The 20,768-nt window shown below is 36.0% G+C and overlaps 1 protein-coding gene across 1 annotated transcript in view; it reads left to right on the top strand.

Annotated features, from left to right (window-relative positions):
* Window positions 1-20,768, top strand: part of CFAP91 (cilia and flagella associated protein 91) — a 56,761-nt gene that overhangs the window by 13,253 nt on the left and 22,740 nt on the right. Inside the window, exons 4-7 of the mRNA XM_045583967.1 lie at window positions 1,479-1,562; window positions 2,656-2,712; window positions 13,361-13,542; window positions 20,221-20,398. Of these exons, the coding sequence (XP_045439923.1) occupies window positions 1,479-1,562; window positions 2,656-2,712; window positions 13,361-13,542; window positions 20,221-20,398 (501 nt within the window). The remainder of the gene's footprint in view (window positions 1-1,478; window positions 1,563-2,655; window positions 2,713-13,360; window positions 13,543-20,220; window positions 20,399-20,768) is intronic.

Raw genomic sequence — 20,768 nt, 5'->3', positions numbered from 1 at the left:
CACAAACTTTTTCAAGCAAAACTTGTTAATTGCACTTCACACGTTCTGTAGATACCATGTGTTTGAAGGTTATGTCAATACAAGTCAACGCCAAGCAAGATTTTAAACGAATGTTTAAAAACGACATTAATTATTATGATATCTTGCCACCACAGGTGGAGATGACTGAATTTGCTGTTCCTTTGATCCATCTTAGAAATTGGATGTGTACTTTTTTTTTTTAATTTTTTTATTGATTTCTTACAGAGAGGAAGGGAGAGGGATAGAGTTAGAAACATCGATGTGTGAGAGAAACATTGATCAGCTGCCTCCTGCACACCCCCTACTGGGGATGTGCCCGCAACTAAGGTACATGCCCTTGACCGGAATCGAACCCAGGACCCTTCAGTCCGCAGGCCAACGCTCTATCTATTGAGCCAAACTGGTTTCGGCTGGATGTGTTCTTTTCTGGATGTTTCTAAATATATGTTTTGGAGACTTGTAGCCAAAGCACCTTCACAGACAAGTGTGTGTCCTGAATTCCTCATTCTTTTTTTATTTACTCGTTCATACCTAATAAACATTTTTTTAAATGCTGTTTTTCAGCCTGGTATCAAAAGTTATCGTTTAAAACTTTATTATTTTCATGTGCTATTAATTAAAAGTAGGCATTTTTTAAAATGTGGAATTTCATAAATCGACTCCTGTTTTTTTTTAAAATAAAAAGTAATTCTTTCTTTTTAAAAAAAAAGAACTTAAAATTTTATTCTTCAATTATAGTTGACATTCAGTATTACTTTGTATTCATTTCAGTTGTACAGCATAGTGGTTAGGTAACAGTATACTTTACAAAGTGTTCCCCCGAATGTTTCCAGAACCCACCTGGCACCATACATAGTTTTTACAATTTTATTGACTGTATTCCCTATGCTGTACTTTACATCCCCATGACTATTTTGTAACTACCAATTTGTAATTCTTTTTTAAAAAAATATTTTTTATTGATTTCAGAGAGAAAAGGAGAGGGAGAGAGAGAAACATCAATGATGAGAGAGGATCATTGATTGGCTACCTCCTGTATGCCCCCCACTGGGGATCGAGCCCACCACCCGGCATGTGTCCTTAACTGGAATCAAACTTGGGACTCTTCAGTCCACTGGCCAACGCTCCATCCATTGAGCCAAACCAGCTAGGGCACCAATTTGTACTTCTTAATCCCTCAACCTTTTTCACCCCATCCCCCAACCCTTCTCCCCTCTGGCAACCATCAGTGTGTTCTCTGTGTCTATGACAATTGATTCTCTTCTTAACTCTCACTTCCTTTTGTTAGTTCCAGATATCCTGGCTCAGGGAAAGTCAGTCAGATGTATATTAGAGAAGACTTTGCTCTCAGTCTGAAATACACGTATATCTCCTACTTTATAGGCATAGAAATATTAAATAGAAATGGTATTTGGAAATATGTTAGATTTGAATAATGTTTTCCTGTTTTATTTTAGATATGACACTTCTTTTCAAATGCCTAAAGAGGTTTATGAAGATCCTGATGTCACTGGGAAGAATCGCTATAGATATTTTGAGAGGTAGAAAGAAATTACTAAGAATATGAGCCCTGATATTAGTAGAGAACCTCTTTATGATAATGAGAGCTGCTATCGTTTTTAAGTGCATGCAATGTGCCAGGCACCACTTTAAGTGCTTTATATATTTATATATTTTTTAAACTTTCACAACAGAAATGTAGGCTAGCATATATTATACAAATTTACCACTAAGGAAGCTATAACCAAGAGAGGATAATAAATTACTCATGGTCACCCAAGTTAGCAAGTGACAGAGCTGGGATCCCAACTAATTCTGCCTGACTTCAGAGCTACTTATAAGAAAGTATATTTGGAGAAAAAAAAAAAAGTCATCACATGAAATGAGATATACTAGAGCCACCATGACAGTCATACTGCAGGGAAAATTGTTAAAATGGAGTAAATAGATGACATTTGCTCTCTTTGTGTGAATGTTGCCAAGACTGACATGGTTAAAGATTCCCTTTGTTTCATTTGTACTCAAGAGAGAATCTTATACTCAGATCAAATTAATGTAAGATGAAGACTTCCCTATAGGTCTCACCTGAGTTAGAAAAATAGTCTTGGTATAGCTACATAAGCTTCCTCGAGAAAGGAAATTTGTAGTCCACATTATTATTTATGAGCAAACTCCTTATGGACATTTTATGATGCTGACTTTTTCAGAGAAATATTAAATTCTTAACAGAGTATACTCAATTCCTAGACTTTTTGGGGGAAGTTTTTAAAACTAAATCATTGGGAATGTCAGAATGTCTCAGGGAACTTGAGAAGTTTCTGGAAGCTAACTACCAACTGAAGCCCAAGTATAGGGCATTGCTTCTCAAAGTGTTCCTTGTTTCCCACCTGCAGAGAAGACACGGCGGCGGTTGTTAAAGGTACAGCCTCATTGGCTCTGCCACATATCTACTGCATCCCCGGGTCTAGTCTTGGGACTGCGCACTTTGAACAAGAATGTCTCCCCTCCCTAGTGATTTTATGTACTTCAAAAGTTCAAGGATCACTGACATAACAGGCTGTTCCAGCTCAGTGGGGGAAAACAGTGCACACAATGTAAAAGTCCCTCATGTTTGTATTTTTCTTTCGCCCCCAGGCCTTTCCTTCCATATTATCAAGAGACGCCGCCCAATGTTGTTTTGGCATCAACCATGTAAGTAACCATTATTGTAAAACTTTTTAAATAGTTTATTTATTTATTGCTTGCTTCCATATTTGTTTCCAGAAAATAGTTTTCTAAATCAATATTTTTCTAACTGGATCACAAACCATTAGATGTCATGAAATCTGCCAGTGGGTCATGAGTAACGTTTTTAAAAATGAAATGGAATAAATAACCAAAATCATCAGCCATCTGGAGGTTAGGTTGTTTTTTAGTTATAAAATTTGTTTTGGATAGATGTATACATATATGTTCATATGTATATAATGGTTATAATGTAAATGTATTTTTTATTATGAGTTAGGGTAAAAATAAAGTTTAAAATGTTTTAAATGTTCTTTTTTCTTTCCTGAAACACACGCTAATTTGACAATAGTTTATCAAGAAGGCTAATTCATCACAAAATATTTTTTGAATACTATAATTCAATGTGTTATGCAAAAGTAAAAAAATAAATGATACACAGTTTCTGTCCCACAAGGGAGTGAACCAGGGTGAGAGAGAAGTAGTGGATAAGGGCTGAATCTGGGATTAATGTGAAGTTCCCCAGTTTTTTATTTTAAGATGAAGCTGTGGGTTAGGTAAAATTTCCCATTAAAAATCTAATTTTTGCTGTGCTATTTCCCGTGAAAATATAACTTAATATTTCTATGAGAGAAAAAATAATTCAAGGTATTCATGAAATGATCAGGAAAAGAAACCTTTTTTTAATGTCTCAAATTTCTGAATAGAAATTTAGACAGGGCCTGGCTTTCAAAGAAGGATTTGGTTACTCCTAGTGATATAGCATCTTATGAATAAAATATCCTATCTAATAAAGAGAGAATATGCTAATTGACCCTCATGCCATTGCAAAAGATGGTGGCATCCACAGCCAATTAGGAGGAAATATGCTAATTGACTGCTCTGCTCTCAAAGATGGCAATACCCACAGCCACAAGATGGCTGCGCCCAGTCCCTTCAGCCCTGCTGGGGTGGCAGGCATGTGGCAAAGCCAGGCCTGTCCCCAGGTGGGACTGGCCGCTCTGTGTGCATACCTCCTGTATCCCAGCCACCCAGAGGTACTTACTGTACCCCAGCCACCCAGGGCACAGGCAACCTAGAATTCTGCATTCTACAAAATTATATTTGAAAAGTGAAGGAAAAATACTTTCTCAGGCAAATAACAATAGGGAAAATGTGTAGCCATTGGACCTACCTTATAAGAAATGTTAAAAGAAGTTATTTAGAGAGAAGGAAATAATATAGGTCAGAAACTTGGATCTACATAAAGAGAAGAGTGTCAAAGATAAGTAAAATAAACACTTTCACTTTTCTTAATTGACCTAACAGTTGACAAGTTGTTAAAAATAACAACAGTATATTTGATTATGTGTGCTTGTGTGTACATCTTGTCAGAATGGATGAAACAGCCCAGCCAGCATGGCTCAGTGGTTGAGCATCCACCTATGAGCCAGGACGTCACAGTTCCATTGCATTGGCGAGGACTTCCGGTACAAGGTGAAAGCCTTAGATGATTGATGCATCAGGGCACATGCCTGGGTTGCCAGCTCCATCCCCAATGTGGCGCATGCAGGAGGCAGCTGATTGATGGTTCTCTCTCATGATTAATGTTTTTCTCTCTCTCTCCCTCTCTCTTCCTTTCTGAAATCAATACAAATATATTTTTTTAAAAAAGAATGGAGCAATAAGAACCAATATATCTTGTCAACACAAAACCCACTTTAAATATAAAGACATGAAAAGATTAAGAGTAAATGGACGGAGCAAAAATATATACCATATTATCACTAATTAAAGCAGCAGCAGCTAAAATTTCAGATAGAGCAGACTTCAAAGCAAGAACAATTATCAGGGATAAAGAGAAACAGATGAGTCTACTATTATAGTTGGCAACTTCAACATCCTTTTATCAGAAATGGATACATCTAGCAGGCAGAAAAATCAGTAAGGCCCTACTTGAACTCAACACCACTATCAATCAACTGAATATAATTAATATTTATAGGCTACTTCATCCAAAAACAGTAGGATACTTTCTTATTAAGACCACATGGACCATTCGCCAAGATGGACCACATTCTGGGCCATAAAACACAATTTAACAAATGTAAAAGCATAGAAATTGTACCATGACCACAATAGAAGTAAACTAGAAATTAATAATAAATAACTGAAACTACCCAAAATACATAAAGATTAAGCAAAACATTTCTAAATAACACATAGGTCAAAGAAGAAATCTCAAGAGATATTAAAAAATATTTTGAACTAAATAAGAAAGATAATACAACTTATTAAAATTTGTGGAATGCAGTGAAAGCAATGCTTAGAAGGAAATTGATAGTACTGAATGCATCAATCATTTCACCTTGTACTGGAAGTCCTAGCCAATGCAATGAGACAAAAAAGGAAATAAAAGGTTTACCAATTGGAAAGGAAGAAATAAAACTGTCTGTTAGCAGATGAATGTTTATCTATGCAGAATATGACAGAATTGACTAAAAAACCCTCCTGGAATTAGTAAGTGATTATAGCAGGTTGTAGGAAACAAGGTTAATATACAAAGGTTAATTGTTTTCCTATATATTAGCAAAAAACAAGTAGAATTTGAAATTAAAAGCACAATACTATTTACATTAAGATCAAAACATGAAAAAACTTAGGTATAAATATAAATATAAATATAAATATAAATATAAATATAAATATATATATGACCTGTGTGAGGTAAACTGCAAAACTTTGATGAAAGAAATCAAAGGACTAAATAAATGTAGAGATAGTCCATATTAATGGATAGGAAGGAAGATTCAATATTATCAAGATGTCAGTTCTTCCCAACTTGATCTATAGATTCAATCTCAATCAAAATCCTCACAAATTATTTTGTTAATATAGAAAAAAACTGATTCTAGAACTTATATGAAGAGTCAAAAGACCAGAATAGTCAGCACAACACTGAAGAAGACAAAGTTGGAGAACTGACACTACCTGGCCTCAATACCTACTATGAAGTTGTAATCAAGATACCGTATTTTCCTGCGTGTAAGACGACCGCCTAATTTTACAGTTAAAACATAGGTTTAGGCCTATATTCGTTGTATAAGACTACCCCCCACTTCCAAGGCAATACCAGTTCTTTTTTTAATAGACCGCCTCTCTGACTCTGGCCAATCTGAGCAGGCTTTTTACTAGAACACAGTGTAGCTTCGGGTACAGAACATGTATAATTTGCATGCATAAAAAGCCTGCTCGGATTGGCTGAGTCAGAGAGGCGGTCTATTAAAAAAATAACTGGTGTTGCCTCGGAAGTGGGGGGTAGTCTTATACAGCGAATATAGGCCTAAACCTATGTTTTAACTGTAAAATTAGGGGGTCGTCTTATACGCCGGAAAATACGGTAGTGTGGTATTAGGGAAAGAAAAGACAAATCAATCAATCATATGGAACAGAGAGTCTAGAAATAGACCCATATAAACATAATAAACTGATATTTGTCAAGGAGAACAATGGAGAAAGGTCAGTCTTTTTAACATATGGTCCTGAAACAACTAGATTGTCCATATTACAGAGAGACAAAAAAGCAATCCCATTTACCATCACACAAAAATTAAGATACCTAGGAATAAACTTAACTAAGGTGGTAAAAGGCCTATATGCGGAAAACTACACGACACTGAAAAAAGAGATAGAGGAAGACATAAACGGATGAACATACCATGTTTTTGGATTGATAGAATCAACATCATCAAAATTTCCATACTATCTAAAGCAATCTATAAATTCAATGCACTCCCCATTAAAATATTAATGGCATATTTCACAGACCTAGAGCGAACTTTTCAAAAATTCATCTGGAATAAAAATGATCCCGAATAGCTACAGCAATCATGAGAAAGAAGGACAAAGTAGTTGGAATCTCAATATCAGATATCAAGCTGAATTACAAAGCCACTGTTCTCAAAAAAGCCTGGTATTGGCACAAGAACAGACATAGATCAATGGCATATAATAGATAACCCAGAAATTGACCCAAATCACTATACTCAATTAATATTTGACAGAGGAGGCAAGAGAATACAATGGAGTCAAGACAGTCTCTTCAATAAATGTTGTTGGGAAAATTGGACAGATACATGCAAAAAAATGAAACTAGACCACCAACTTACACCATACACAAAAATAAACTCAAAATGGATCAAGGACTTAAACATATGATGGGAAACCATAAAAATACTAGAGGAATCTAAAGGCAGAAAAATCTCTGACATATGCCAAAGCAATTTCTTCACTGATACTGCTCCTAGGGCAATGGAAACTAAAAAGAAAATAAACAATGAGACTACATCAAAATAAAAAGCTTTTGCATAGCAAAGGAAACAATCAATAAAACAACATCAATCAGAACATCAAACCTCAGGGAAGGGGACAGTGGGGGTAAGAGGAAGAGATCAACCAAAGGATTTCCAGGCATAGACAACAGGGCGGTGGAGCATTAGTGGAGATGGGGGGTAATGGGGGAATAAGGGCACATATGTAAAAGATAATAATATATCATTAAAAAAATAAAAAATTAAAAAAAAGAATATTTTCCAGCCAGTGTGGCTCAGTGGTTGAGCAGAAACCTATGAAGCAGGAGGTAATGGTTGGATTTAAGGTCAGGATACATGCCCAGGTTGCAGGCTCAATCCCAGGAGGCAACCAATCAATGATTCTCATCATTGATGTTTCTCTCTCTCTCTTCCTTTCCCTTCCTCTCTGAAATAAAAAATCTACACTAACAAAAGAGAAACATGCAAATTAACCATCACTCCACTATACCCACCAGCCAATCAGGAGGGAATGTGCAAATTAGAAGGAGAAAGATGGCAGCCGCCCAGCTGCTCAAGGTGAGGAGTGGCTAGGTGGGGCAGGATGCCTGCTATGAGAGGGAGGAGGGTGTGGGCCACGAAGGCATCTATAGGAGTGGCACTTTGGCCACAGCGAAGATGAAGACTGCAGACTCTGGTTGCAGTCTGCACTGAAGATGAAGATGGCAGACTCCAGCTGGAGTCTGCAGCAAAGATGGCAGACTCTGGCTAGAGTATGCAGTGAAGACAAAGGTGGCAGACTCTGGTGGGAGCCTGTAGCAAAGTTATAGAAGGCAGACTTTTTTTTTTTTTTTTAAGTATTTTTTAATATATATTTTATTGATTTTTTACAGAGAGGAAGAGAGCAGGATAGAGAGTTAGAAACATTGATGAGAGAGAATCATCGATCAGCTGCCTCTTGCACACCCCCTACTGGGAATGTGCCCGCAACCAAGGTACATGCCCTTGACCAGAATCGAACTTGGGACCTTTCAGTCCACAGGCCGATGCTCTATCCACTAAGCCATACCAGTTTCGGCAAGAAGGCAGAGTGAAGGCCTGGGTCCTAGGTGCAAGAGGAAAACCAGTGCTGGGAGCCAAGGGAAAGAAGGCCTATTGCATGAATCTCTTCATGCAACAGGCCTCTAGTATATCTATATTTAAAAATTTAATCTAAACACAGACCTTAAATTCTTCACAAAAATTAACTCAAAATGAATCACAGACTTGAATGTAGAATGCAAAACTATAAAACTCTTAAAAGGTAACACAAGGAAAAAACTAGATAACCTTGGGTATGTCAATTACTTTTTTGACACAACACCAAAAGTATGATCCATTAGATAAATGATGGATAATCTGGATTTCATTAAAATTTAAAAGTTCTGATCTATTATAGACAATGTCATTAAAATAAGACAAGTTACAGAATTGAAGAAAATATTTGCAAATAGCATCCTATCTAATAAAGAGGGAATATGCTAATTGACCATCACACCCTCACAAAGATGGCAGTGCCCATAGCCAATAAGGAGGGAATATGCTAATTGACTGCCACCCCCTCAAAGATAGCAGTGCCCATAGCCATAAGAAGGTGGCGCCCAGTTTTTTTTTAGCCCCACTAGGGCTGTAGGTATGTGGCACAGCCAGGCACACCTTGGGCGGGTCTGGCTGCTCCATGTGCCTGCCTCTGGAATCTCCCAGTTTCCTTAGCCCCTAGCCACCCAAAGCTGGCTTGAGGCACAGGCAAACTTCAGATGGTGGCTGTCCAGCCAACACCTGAGGTGCAGGCAAGCCTTGGATGGTGGCTGCCCAGCTGCTCAGAGCTGCCCAAGACTCAGGTAACTGGAGCCGGCTGAGAATTGCACTGCTGGCAGAGGTGTGATGGGGGTGTCACCTTCCCCTGATCACCAGGTCGCCTCCCAGACTGTGAGAGGAAGCAGGCCAGGGAACCCCCTCCTGTGCATGAATTTTCACGCACTGGGCTGCTAGTATTTAGTAATTGACAATTATCCAAAACATGCAGAAATACACAAACACCCTCCTAAAACTCAGCAATAAGAAAACAACCTAATTTTAAAGACCTTAACAGACACTTCACTAAAGAAAATTAACAGCTGGCAAATAAGCATCTGAAAAGATGCTCTATATCACATATCATCAGGGAAATGCAAATTCAAATAATGAGATACAACTACTACACTCCTATCAGAATGGACAAAATCTAGAACACTGGCTACATCAAATGTGGAGTAACAGGAACTCTCATTCATTGCTGGTGGGAATACAAAATGCTACAGTCACTTTGGAGAAGTTTGGCATGTTTTAACTAAAACGAACACACTTTTACCATATGATCCAGCAGTTGTGCTCCTTGATATTTACCCAAAGGAGTTGAAAACTTATGTCCACAAAAAACCTGCATCCAGATGTTTACTGAAGCTTTATTCATATTGCCAAAGCTTGGAAGCAACCAAAATATTCTTCAGCAGGTGAATGGATAAATTAAAGTACATCAAGAAAATGTAATATTATTCAACAATAAAAATAAATGAGCTGTCAAGCTATGAAAAGACATAGAAGAAAATAAAATTACTACTAAGAGAAAGAAAACAATCTGAAAAGGCTCTATACTGTATGATTCAACTATATGCCATTTTAGAAAATGCACAACTATGGAGATTAAAAACAAAATTTGTTGCCAGGGTTTGGGGTTGGGGAGGAATTAATAGGGGAAGAACAGAGGATTTTTAGGGTAAGGAAAATACTTTGTATACTATAGATGTGGACACATGTTGCTATACATGTTTCCGGGAGAGGAATAGAGAGCTAGAAACATCGATGAGAGAGAAACATCGACCAGCTGCCTCCTGCACACTCCCCACCAGGAATGTGCCCATAACCAAGATACATGCCCTTGACTGGAATCGAACCTGGAACCTTTCAGTCTGCAGACTGACGCTCTATCCACTGAGCCAAACCAGTTTTGGCTACATTGTTAATTTTAATTGCAGCATAAATTCTGTGGGTATACCATATTATTTTAAACAATTCTATTGCTGGTGATCATTTCAGTTTGTAAATTTTTACTCTTATAAATGATACTTTATGAACATGTTTTCATATATCTATGTACACTTGTCCAGTTATTTCCTAGCGTACATTTCTAGGAGAACAATTGCTGGGGCAGAAGGGTACTTTAAGGGTTTGATTTATATATTGATCAATTTTCTGCTAATAGGGTTGTAGCTATCTGTATTTTCAGCAGCAGTTTATGAGAATTCCTGTTTTATTTTTCACAACTTCATCAATGCTAGATACTTTCAATTTTTAAAATCTTTATAATAATAAAAGTGTAACATGCTAATTAGACCAGATGCTCTTCCTTCTGGACAAGGCTGCAGTGGGTGGGGGCCATGGTGGCGACGGGTTGGGGTTGGGACCAAGGCCCTTACATGAATTTTGTGCATCGGGCCTCTAGTGTAATATAATAAATTAGCATCTGGCTGTTTTAACTTACTTTTTTTGATTACTAGTTATGTTCATTATCTTTTCATAGGTTTTTTTTTTTATATATAAGTTTTACTTTTTGTTTCGTGAATTTACCCATTTTTCTGTGGGTATTTGTCTTATTGATTTATAAGAGCTTTTAATATAGAAGTTTGCTTATTTTTTATTTTTTTTATTTTGTTTTATTTATTTTATTTTTTATTGATTTTGTTATCACATAATTGTCCTTATCCCCCTATTCCCATCCAAAACCCCTCCCTACATATGCCCCCAACCCCCTATTGTCCATAGCCACTGGCTAGGCCCATATGCATGGTTGATCTCTTCCCTTTACCCCCACCCTCCCCTACTTTCCCTCTGAGGTTTGACAGTCTGATCGCTGCTTCCTTTCTCTGGGTCTGTTTTTGTTTGTCAGTTTATGTTGTTCATTATTTCCTCTAGATGTGTGAGATTATGTGATCCAAGAAATACCCTTGTAAGAACCAAAACTGAGACAAGCCATAATGGTTATGCTGAGAGGCAAATGAATCAGTCTGTAGTGAGTTTCTTTCTGGGCCAACAGTTATTTTGAGTCCCAATTTCAATGTCAAATAGTTCCTTATGTGTACATGTCAGCCATGATATTTTAGATCTGGTTGGTGTACAAATGGTGGTAATGCAGGTACAACCGTCTCTGGTTTGATCCTAGGCATCCTTCAGCAACACGCAGCTGCTGTCTACTAGTATGGTGATGCATCATCAGCATCTTCCATCTCTGAATTTTGTCTCTTCTGTCTTCATGGCTGGAGCACTTCTGTCTATTCCTCTCTGTTACAGGATTCCAGATGGTCTCGGGGTTGTTTTCTGAAAATATACAAACATATTCTTTTTTTTAAAAAATATATTTTATAGATTTTGTACAGAGAGAGAGAGAGAGAGAGAGAGAGAGAGAGAGAGAGAGAGAGAGAGAGAGAGAGATTTAGAAACATCGATGAGAGAGTCATCGATCAGCTGCCTCTTGCACACCCCCCACCGGGGATATGCCCGCAACCAAGGTACATGCCCTTGACCGGAATCGAACCCGGGACCCTTTAGTCCCCAAGCAGACGCTCTATCCATTGAGCCAAACCGGTCTCGGCCAAACATATTCTTGACCAAAAGTTAATAAAGGGATATTTTCTTTAAATTTGACTTGGGATTCTTTTTCATTTTTCCTCCCCAAATAATTTTCCTCTGGCTTGTTTTGACACTATACATATATTTTCATGGGTATTTTGCTGTTAAAGTTTTGAATGAAGGTTAATTTTCTAAAGTACAAATTTTTTAGATGTAAATTATTCTCAGAATATTTTTCCTTACATGATATTCTTCCACTGTCACCCCCTTTTTTACTTTAAATAATAGGAGACTTTTGGAAATTTTATAATGTAGTCTTGATAGCTTTTACATTTTAATTATTTGCACTACATTATGACTGCTTTAGGTTCATAACATGTTGTGCAATTTTACCGTGAGACTTTCTGCCAATAAGAATTTTTGTTAACACTTTAGGAACAGCTTTTTGTACAGTACAATCAGTTTTTCTAGAATATTAATTTATTTCCATTAGCCACATTAATTTCCTCTGAAAAATTGGCTACTATTCATCTGTCAAACTCAACACTCTAGCAACAATCTTATTTACCATGTGTGTATTAGTGGAATTGATTATTTGCCTTCTTGAGAAAGGCCTGAGCATTCCTGCTACTAGGCTGGACTTGGATATTAAAAACCTACTTGCTCACTCCATGGGTACAAGACCTCTCAAACAAGTCTTGTTGCCGTGAGAGGGCAGCTGCTGTCAGCCAAGTCTCTGTTACCTGGGTCCCAATTTGAGCTGTGCATGGGAAGCGAAGCAGCCATGGGGGCAGGAGATCTCCTTCAGAATGGGAGAAGGTTCAGGCGCCTGCCATGTTGCAGGGGGGGTTGGTAAGGGTCTGTGCCCCACTCTGTTGACCCCCAAGTTCTCTCCTGATGGCCCCTCTGTGACTGTGCCTGTCTTAGGTTGTTCCTTCCCTCAGGAATCTTACTTGTCTCAGGCTAACCAGCCATCCTCCGGGGCCATTGCTTATTTTTTTAATCGTATGTTGCAAAACCTATTTCCAAGTATGTCATTCACATTTTAAATTTTGTTTATGATGTTTTGAGGTTTAGAAGTTTCAACTTAAATTTATTCTTTTAATCATTTCCTTTTATAGTTTTTGGCTTTTCAGATGATATTTTCACTTATATTTTCCATTATAACTTTATTAGTCTTATTTTTAAATTAAATGCATTAAATAATCTGTAATTAATTTTTTGTGCAAGGGATGAGTTTTTATTCTCTTTTTTCTGCTCCTGTATTTGTATTTCTGAATGTAAAAAGCTAAAATTGGGTGTGTAACTAAATGCAGAGAAGAAGGAAACCAGGAAAGCAGCAATTCTGAGTAGGTTCAGAAGTGATTGTGTGTTTCCTATCATCTATCTTTTACAGCTCTATATACAACAGCCTTGCCAAATGATACACAGATAGGCATTTTATGGGTAGATCTAGGTTTTTTTTAACCCTTCAGTTTCTTGGCAGAGGTGCAGAAACAAGGCAATTCTCTCAAGATTATTCGGCATAATCCTATTTAAACTGGATTTATAACTTTGGGCCTGTCAGTGTTAAAGGGGAAAAGGTCCTAGTGAAGCTCAAGGGTTTATTTCTACTTGAGTATATAGTATTCAAAGCGATTGTATTGGGTTTTAATTTAAAAAAAAATAATTTTCCCTTTTAGATCGGAGACATATACTTTTCCTCCTGCTTCGTCTAAGCACCAACCCAGTCCTTCAAAGTATACTGTGGGCACTCAGACGGATTATCGTGATTCTGAAGCTCAAACAGATCCGTATTCTCCAGAATATGTAGTATGTCAGGATTCAATCCCTGAGCTCTTGACCCTGGCTACTCTGACTTGGGGTGAGTTGGTAATTCTCTTGCATACGTATTTGAAGATGACAGTCCTGATAATGATGCTGGCTATTGAGTTCCTGGAAATTCAGAGCACAGAGAAGCAACTGTGGTTTAAAGTGTCTTGCTCAGTAGAGCTATTTTATAGACTCATTCCTTTTCTAATACTTTAAAAAAAATTCTCACCTGAGGATATGTTTGTTTGTTTGTTTGTTTGTTTATTTTAGAGAGGAGCAGGAGAGAGATAGAAACATTGATGTCAGAGAAACATTAATGAGTTTCCTCCCATATGCGCTGCCCTGACTGAGAATTGAACCTGCAACCTTTTGGTGTATGGGACAATGCTCCAACCAATCAAACCACCCAGCAAAGACTTTTGTGTGGTAGTACTTTTGTTCAAAGAGAGCTATACCCTTTTCACTGTAAGCAGGCTTACTATATTTTATCCTTGAAGCTGATGTTTTATATCAGTTGAATTTATTCCCCAATCAATGCTCTTTATTTTTTTTTAATTAACCTGTTAACCGGGGAGTTCCCTTTTTAATTACGCAACGTACAATGGGCGCATACTCTTTCACTAGGACGTGTCAGTACGTCACGCCCAGTGGACGTAATTTTATATTATTATTTTTTTATTTATACTTAATTAAAATAAATGAAATATATATATTTTTCGATTATTTATATATAAAGCACAAAGGAAAATACAAAATTACGAACAAATAGAAAAGAATACCTACAAAAAAATGGAAACATCGAATTAAAAAATTATAAATTTTATAAACAATTATAAATATTACTAAAATATATTTTTTATAAAAAATATTAGAAAGTTAACAATAACAGAACAGTAAACAAAAGCACACAAATAAAATAGAAATATTGAGTTTTAAAAATTGAAATATAGATGTAAAAATTCAAAACTCAACTTCCGTGTGATATATTTTAAAACAATTGTTGATACATAGTGCTACCTTACAATCCAGACACCAGTATGTAGATTCTTTCCTAACACCTTTTTGTAGCAAACTTGACATTTCCTGGATTTAGTTTTTCCTATATCGCTTTTCTTTTTGTTCTGGAAAATGCCTTTCAACTAAGCGTGATGGTTTAGAATGTAGAGCTGCTTGTTGATGTCTTTGGGTGGGTTTTCACTATGTTGTTATCTACCAATTTCTCTACACACTCTATCAAAAAGTGTAATTGATCCAAATGACCTTTATCTTTTTTGTATATAATATATGCATTGAAGCAGCACATATCAATTAATCGTAGAAAAATTTTTTACCCTATTACGGGCAGCCGTGTAGGCCACCATAACTCCATCTCCCAAATCTATGCCGCCCATATTCTTGTTATAATCCAGGACAACATTTGGTTTTTCTTGCCTTCTTCCTCTCTTTTCAATCATTGTCTTTTCGTCATTATGAATAGAACTGAGCATCAATACGTCTTTTTTATCCTTCCATTTTAAAACCATAAGTTTGTCTTTGGATCTTACTATATGTTCATTTTTCTGTAATTTTTTTGTTTTTATTTCACTGGGGATTCCGACTCTGTTTATCCTTATTGTTCCAACAATGTCTGTATTGTTTTGACACGAGATCAGCCAAATGAATTGACGTATAGAAATTATCTAAGTAAATCCTATACCCTTTATTCAGTAAGTTAACTCCAAAACAATTCTTGTTGATTGTTTTTCTTGTGGGTAGTTCGAACCATAGTTTGTGTCCTTGCCTGTATATAAAATTATATTTTGAACGTATCCAGATTGGCTTTCACTCAAAATAAACAACTTCATTCCAAATCTAGCTCTTTTTGTAGATATATATTGTTTCCAAGATAAATTCCCTTTCCATAATAAAAGAGATTCATCTACGCATATTTCTCGTTCACATACATAAAAACTTTTAAACCTTTCTGACAAATTAATTGATGATTGGATCAATTTTATATGTTTTTTTTAATTATATAAAGGTTGGAGATATAAAAAATATAAGTAAATAACATAATACGAAAATTATATAATTATATAACAAGATTATAATTCTACATCTGTGTCTAATTACAGAAGTCTAGTTTCTTTCCTTTACCATTTATTTAACCTCGCTTTGCCCTTTCACCTTTCACCCCCTTTCTCTTCTGGTAACTAAAATCTATAAGGTCTTTTTTTTTTGTTTTTTTTGTTTTGATAGTTTGTTAGTTACTCTTTGTTTTATGTTCCACATATGAAAAGGGAACCACTGTATACTGTTATTGGGAATATAAGTTAGTACAGAAAAATAATATGGAAGTTTCTAAAAAAAATTTAAGAATAAAAATATGATCCAGCAATTCTTCTTTTAGGTTTTACCTGAAAAATATGAAAACACTTATCTGTAAATATATATATACCACTATGTTCACTGCAACTTTACTTACAAAAGCCAAGACAAACTAAACATCTACCCATTGGTGGATGCAGATTGTATAAAGATATATTATATATGTACAATGGAATATACTCAGCCATAAAAAGATTGAAAATAAAGCGGTGAAAAATATACAGATAGATAACTCAAAGAAAGTTCATTTAGCAATGTTAATATTAGACCAAAGTTAATCAGAAAGCATTAAAAGGAACAATGAAGTACATGTAATAGTTATAAAAGGATCTATCTTTCATGAACTTGTAGGTAACCTATGTGGACTCAAAATGTAAAGTAAAAATTGGTTGAATCATGAGAAGATATAGACAATTTCCTACTCATATGGATTTTAATGCACCTCTTTCAGATTAAGCTATCAAAAATTAGTAAGGATTAGATGATTTGGGTAGGCAAAGATGATTAATGTGTTCACATAAGAGCTTGTGTGTGATAGGCCATGGCCAGGCTGATGTGGTTCTGACTGAATATTAAGAAACGGAATGTGGAAGACGTGGCTGTAGCATTGCAGGTAGTTAATGGTTCTAGTCTCCTTTGACTCAGCAAATCCCTCACTATATTAAAGTCATTTGATTTATGAAAAAGATGCTACTGTGATTCAGTGGTGGAAAGGAGTTCTTTTCAAATAAATGGTGGTGAAATAATTACATATTTATGTGCAAAAACATGAACTTTAATTCTGATTCCTACTTCAATGCAGTCTCTGTAAAAAAAACCAACAGGTGTGTGTGTGTGTAAATTGATAATCTGATTCTAAAATTAACATGGAAATCTGAAAGGGTCAAAAGTAGCCAAGGCAAATGTGAGAAAACAGAACAAATATGCACTACCAGATATAAAAACTTACTATAAAGCTTCAGTAACTAAAAACTGTGGCATAGTTGCAAAGATAGACAAATATATCATTGTTAAACAATAGAGTCCAGAAATTAACTCACAGATAAATGTCATCTGACTTAAGACAAAGATGAAATGCTAACAGTAAAGGGGGAAGTGATAAATTCGATTACATTAGAACTAAGAACTTCTATTCACCCAAAAGCCCCCACATTTAGTATAGTAAAAAGGCAAGCCACATATGGGAGAAGATATTTGTAAGTGCTTTACATTTTTAACTTATTTAATCTTCACAAGTTAAGTGAAACATAATTTAAATCAGAAAGTAATACTATAGATCTAAAAAAAGACAAAAGAAGTGGTCATAAGGACCATAAAATAATATTTTGGATAAATATTAATAATTTAGCCAAAACTTCTTGTGGGAAGTAGCAAGACAAAAGACAGAGGTACAAATAAAGGGTATTAGGATCAGCAAGGGACATAATCACAGAGTAAATGACTTAAGAACGATAAGAAAATACTATGCATATCTTTTGCCCTATATTTTAAAAATAGATAAATTATACAGTTTTTAAAGAAAATATAAATTACTAAGTTGGTTTCAAGAAGAAATAGCAAACATGAATAGAATAACTATAGAAAATTACTTGGTAAAAAATTAAGAGCACTAGGCCTAAATAGTTTTACAGATAAGTTTGCTTCTTCTTTAAGGAATAAATAAGCTCTATTTTTATGTAAATTTTCCAACAAAGAAAAAAAGAGAATAAAATTAATTTGTTCATTTTATGAAGCTAGTGTAGCCTTAATTTGAAAACTGAATGAGGATAACACTAAAATGGAAAACTACATGCTGTCTCGCATATGAAGAAAATGCAAAAATTCTAAATAAAATACCATCAATCAAATCTTGCAGCATTTTAAAAGATGACTTACCATAAACAAGTTGGTTAATCACACAAATTCTAGTACATATCAGAAAACCAATGCAATTTATCATTTTAACAGGAAATGTTGGAAAAACACTTCAGTAGACGTAGAAAAGGTGTTAAGATAACATTCAACACTCATTTAATTTTTTTAATTTTTAATTTTTATTTATTTATTTATTTATTTACCATATTCTTTTATTTATTCCAGTTACTTAAAATTTGGGCATAGATTTGGTTTTGTTTTTTTGTTTTTTTTGATAAATAGAATTACATTTTTAAATATTGCCATTTAAAAGAACCAGGACATCACACACCCATTAGGGTGAACCACTTAAAATATAAACAAAGAAACAATAACAACAGAAAATAACCCATTGACAAGAGGTGGAAAAATTGGAACCTAAACAGTATGGTGGATTTTCAAAAATTGTCCAGCCAGTGTGGCTCAGTGGCTGAGTGTCAACCTATGAAACAAGGGATCACAGTTCCATTCCTGGTCAGGTCATTTGCCCAGGTTTAGGGCTCAATCTCCAGTAGGGGGCCTGCAAGAGGCAACCGATCAATGATTCTCTCTCATTTTTTTTTTAAATGTTTTTATTTATTTATTTATTTTTAATATATTTTATTGATTTTTTTTGCCCCCCTCCCTCCCTCCAACACATCCCCTCCCTCCCCAGAGTTTTATGTCCATTGGTTGTACTTATATGCATGTATAAAAGTCCTTCGGTTGATCTATTATCTCCCCCAGATGTTCCTCCCCTCCCCGCTGTAATTTGACAGTCTACTTGTTGATATACTGTCTCTATATCTATCTTTTGGTTCATCAGTTTATAATGCTCTTTATTACCCACAAATGAGTGAGGTCATGTGGTGTTTCTCTTTCATTGATTGGCTTATTTCACTCAGCATGATGTTCTCCAATTCCATCCAGGTTGCTGCAAATGATGAGAATTCCTTCTTTTTTATGGCAGCATAGTATTCCATTGTGTAGATGTACCATAGTTTTTGGATCCAATCATCTGCTGATGGGCACCTAGGCTGTTTCCAAATTCTGGCTATTGTAGATTGTGCTGCTATGAACACAGGGGTGCATATATCCTTTCTGATTGGTGTTTCTAGTTTCTTGAGATATATTCCTAGAAGTGGGATTACTGGGTCAAATCAACACTCATTTATGATACAAACTGTAAATAAACTGGGATCAAAAGAAAAAGTAATATAATAAAAGGTGTCTACCATAGTCTTCAATAAATGTAACCCTAAAGGTGAAACTTTGGAAGCTTTACCTTAATGTGAAGGAAAGACAATGCTACTTGGTAATGCAGAGAACATCCTAGCCCAGAGCTTATTGAGCTAGGCTATGACCCCTTGCCGCCACGGCCATTTGGAAATATGGTGGCATTTTGTATGTGATAATGATTAAAAAGTGCTCCTGGCATATAGCACATGGGATGCAGTTGGATGGGAGGCTGTAATAATACTAAACATCCTGTCCTGTATGGGGCAGTCTCGTACAACAAATGATTATCCAGTGTGACAGCAATAGTACCTTGGCTGAAAAATACTGAGTCAGCGCAGTTAAAGAAAAGAAAATAAGTGAGAAATGAATATTACAAAGAAGCAAAACTATCGTTATCTGCAGATGATGTGCTCTTTTTAAAAAAATCAAATGAAATAACCAATTTTTAGATCTAAGAACTTGAGGTCAACAAGACAGTATAAAATCAATATACAAAGCTCAGTAGTCTTCCTATGTGTTAACAATAGCTAATTAGAAATATTGAAAAAAAATATTTTTAATAGCAACAAATAACAAAACACTTAGGAAAATCACTTAATAAATACCAGTTGCAGCCAAAGCCAGTTTGGCTCAGTGGATAGAGCATCATCCCTTGGACTGAAGGGTCCCAGGTTTGATTCTAGTCAAGGGCACATGTCCAGGTTGCGAGCTCGATCTCCAGTAGGGGGCGTGCAGGAGGCAGCCAATTAATAATTCTCACCATTGAAGTCTCTCTCTCTCTCTCCCTCTCTCTCTCTCTCTCTCTTTTCCTTCCTCCTTGAAATCAATGAAATTTTATTTTTTAAAAATACAAATACTTAAAAAAAATAAAAACAAAAACAGGTACAAAGCATTTATGGAGAAAAATATAAATTGAGACTTTCTGTACATTACTTTGATATTTCTTAGTATTTCAAAAAAATAGATTTGTCTAATACAGGGCATATCAAGATATGATTGTTTAGCAGCCACATAATATTTTTCAAATATTTCCCGGCATCTTATATGCACCTAAAATTTCTTCTGGCTGAATCACTAACAAGAAGCAGTGCAGGGCACAGCTGGGAGGTACATCTAGAAGTTGTTCCCAAATATTACATCCCAACATAACCTTAAATGTAGAGAGAAAAGGAGCTGAACAGGAGTAAATTAAATACTGGTAGGTACGTGAGCTTGTCCATGTGTTTCTAAAGTGCCGTTGCTCCATCCCCAGGTCGCGGTCTCCCGGCAGGTCAGGCTGAGGTGGAGATGATAGAACGAGCCCGGGAGAAGCGTGCCTGGGAAGCCACACTGCCGTCTCTGACTGACACCGCCCAGTTTGAGAAGAGGAGGAGGATGATGAATGAGATGGAGAGGAAGGAGTGGGCCTTCCGAGAGCAGGAGATTGAAAAGTAGGTTCTTGGTCCCCCAGACGACAGCTCTTGTGCTGATGGGAGTAATGTTAATACTTTTTACTTATAAAGCATTTCCCCAAATGTATCAGGTTTAAAAGTAATCCTCAACCTATATAGACAGGAAACTGGGTTTCTGGTTCTTCCAGGAACAATAGCTCTACGGTTTTCTCTCCGTTGATATAAAAACGTACAGTGTCCCCTGTGCGTTCAATGCAGCATGGAGCCAGCTCGGAGCAGTTCCTCAAGGCACCTCTGCTCCTCTTCTTCCCCTTTGTCTTCAGTCTCTAATCTAGGCTGTCAGACAACCCCACTGATTTATGCATAATGTCTTTCTTTAAAAAAATATATATATTTTATTGATTTTCCA

The sequence above is a fragment of the Pipistrellus kuhlii genome, unplaced genomic scaffold, assembly GCF_014108245.1.
Source record: "Pipistrellus kuhlii isolate mPipKuh1 unplaced genomic scaffold, mPipKuh1.p scaffold_m20_p_2, whole genome shotgun sequence".
In the NCBI taxonomy this organism is placed as follows: Eukaryota; Metazoa; Chordata; class Mammalia; order Chiroptera; family Vespertilionidae; genus Pipistrellus; species Pipistrellus kuhlii.
Note: the sequence above shows the minus strand (reverse complement) of the source record. Positions and strands in the feature narration are given on the sequence as shown.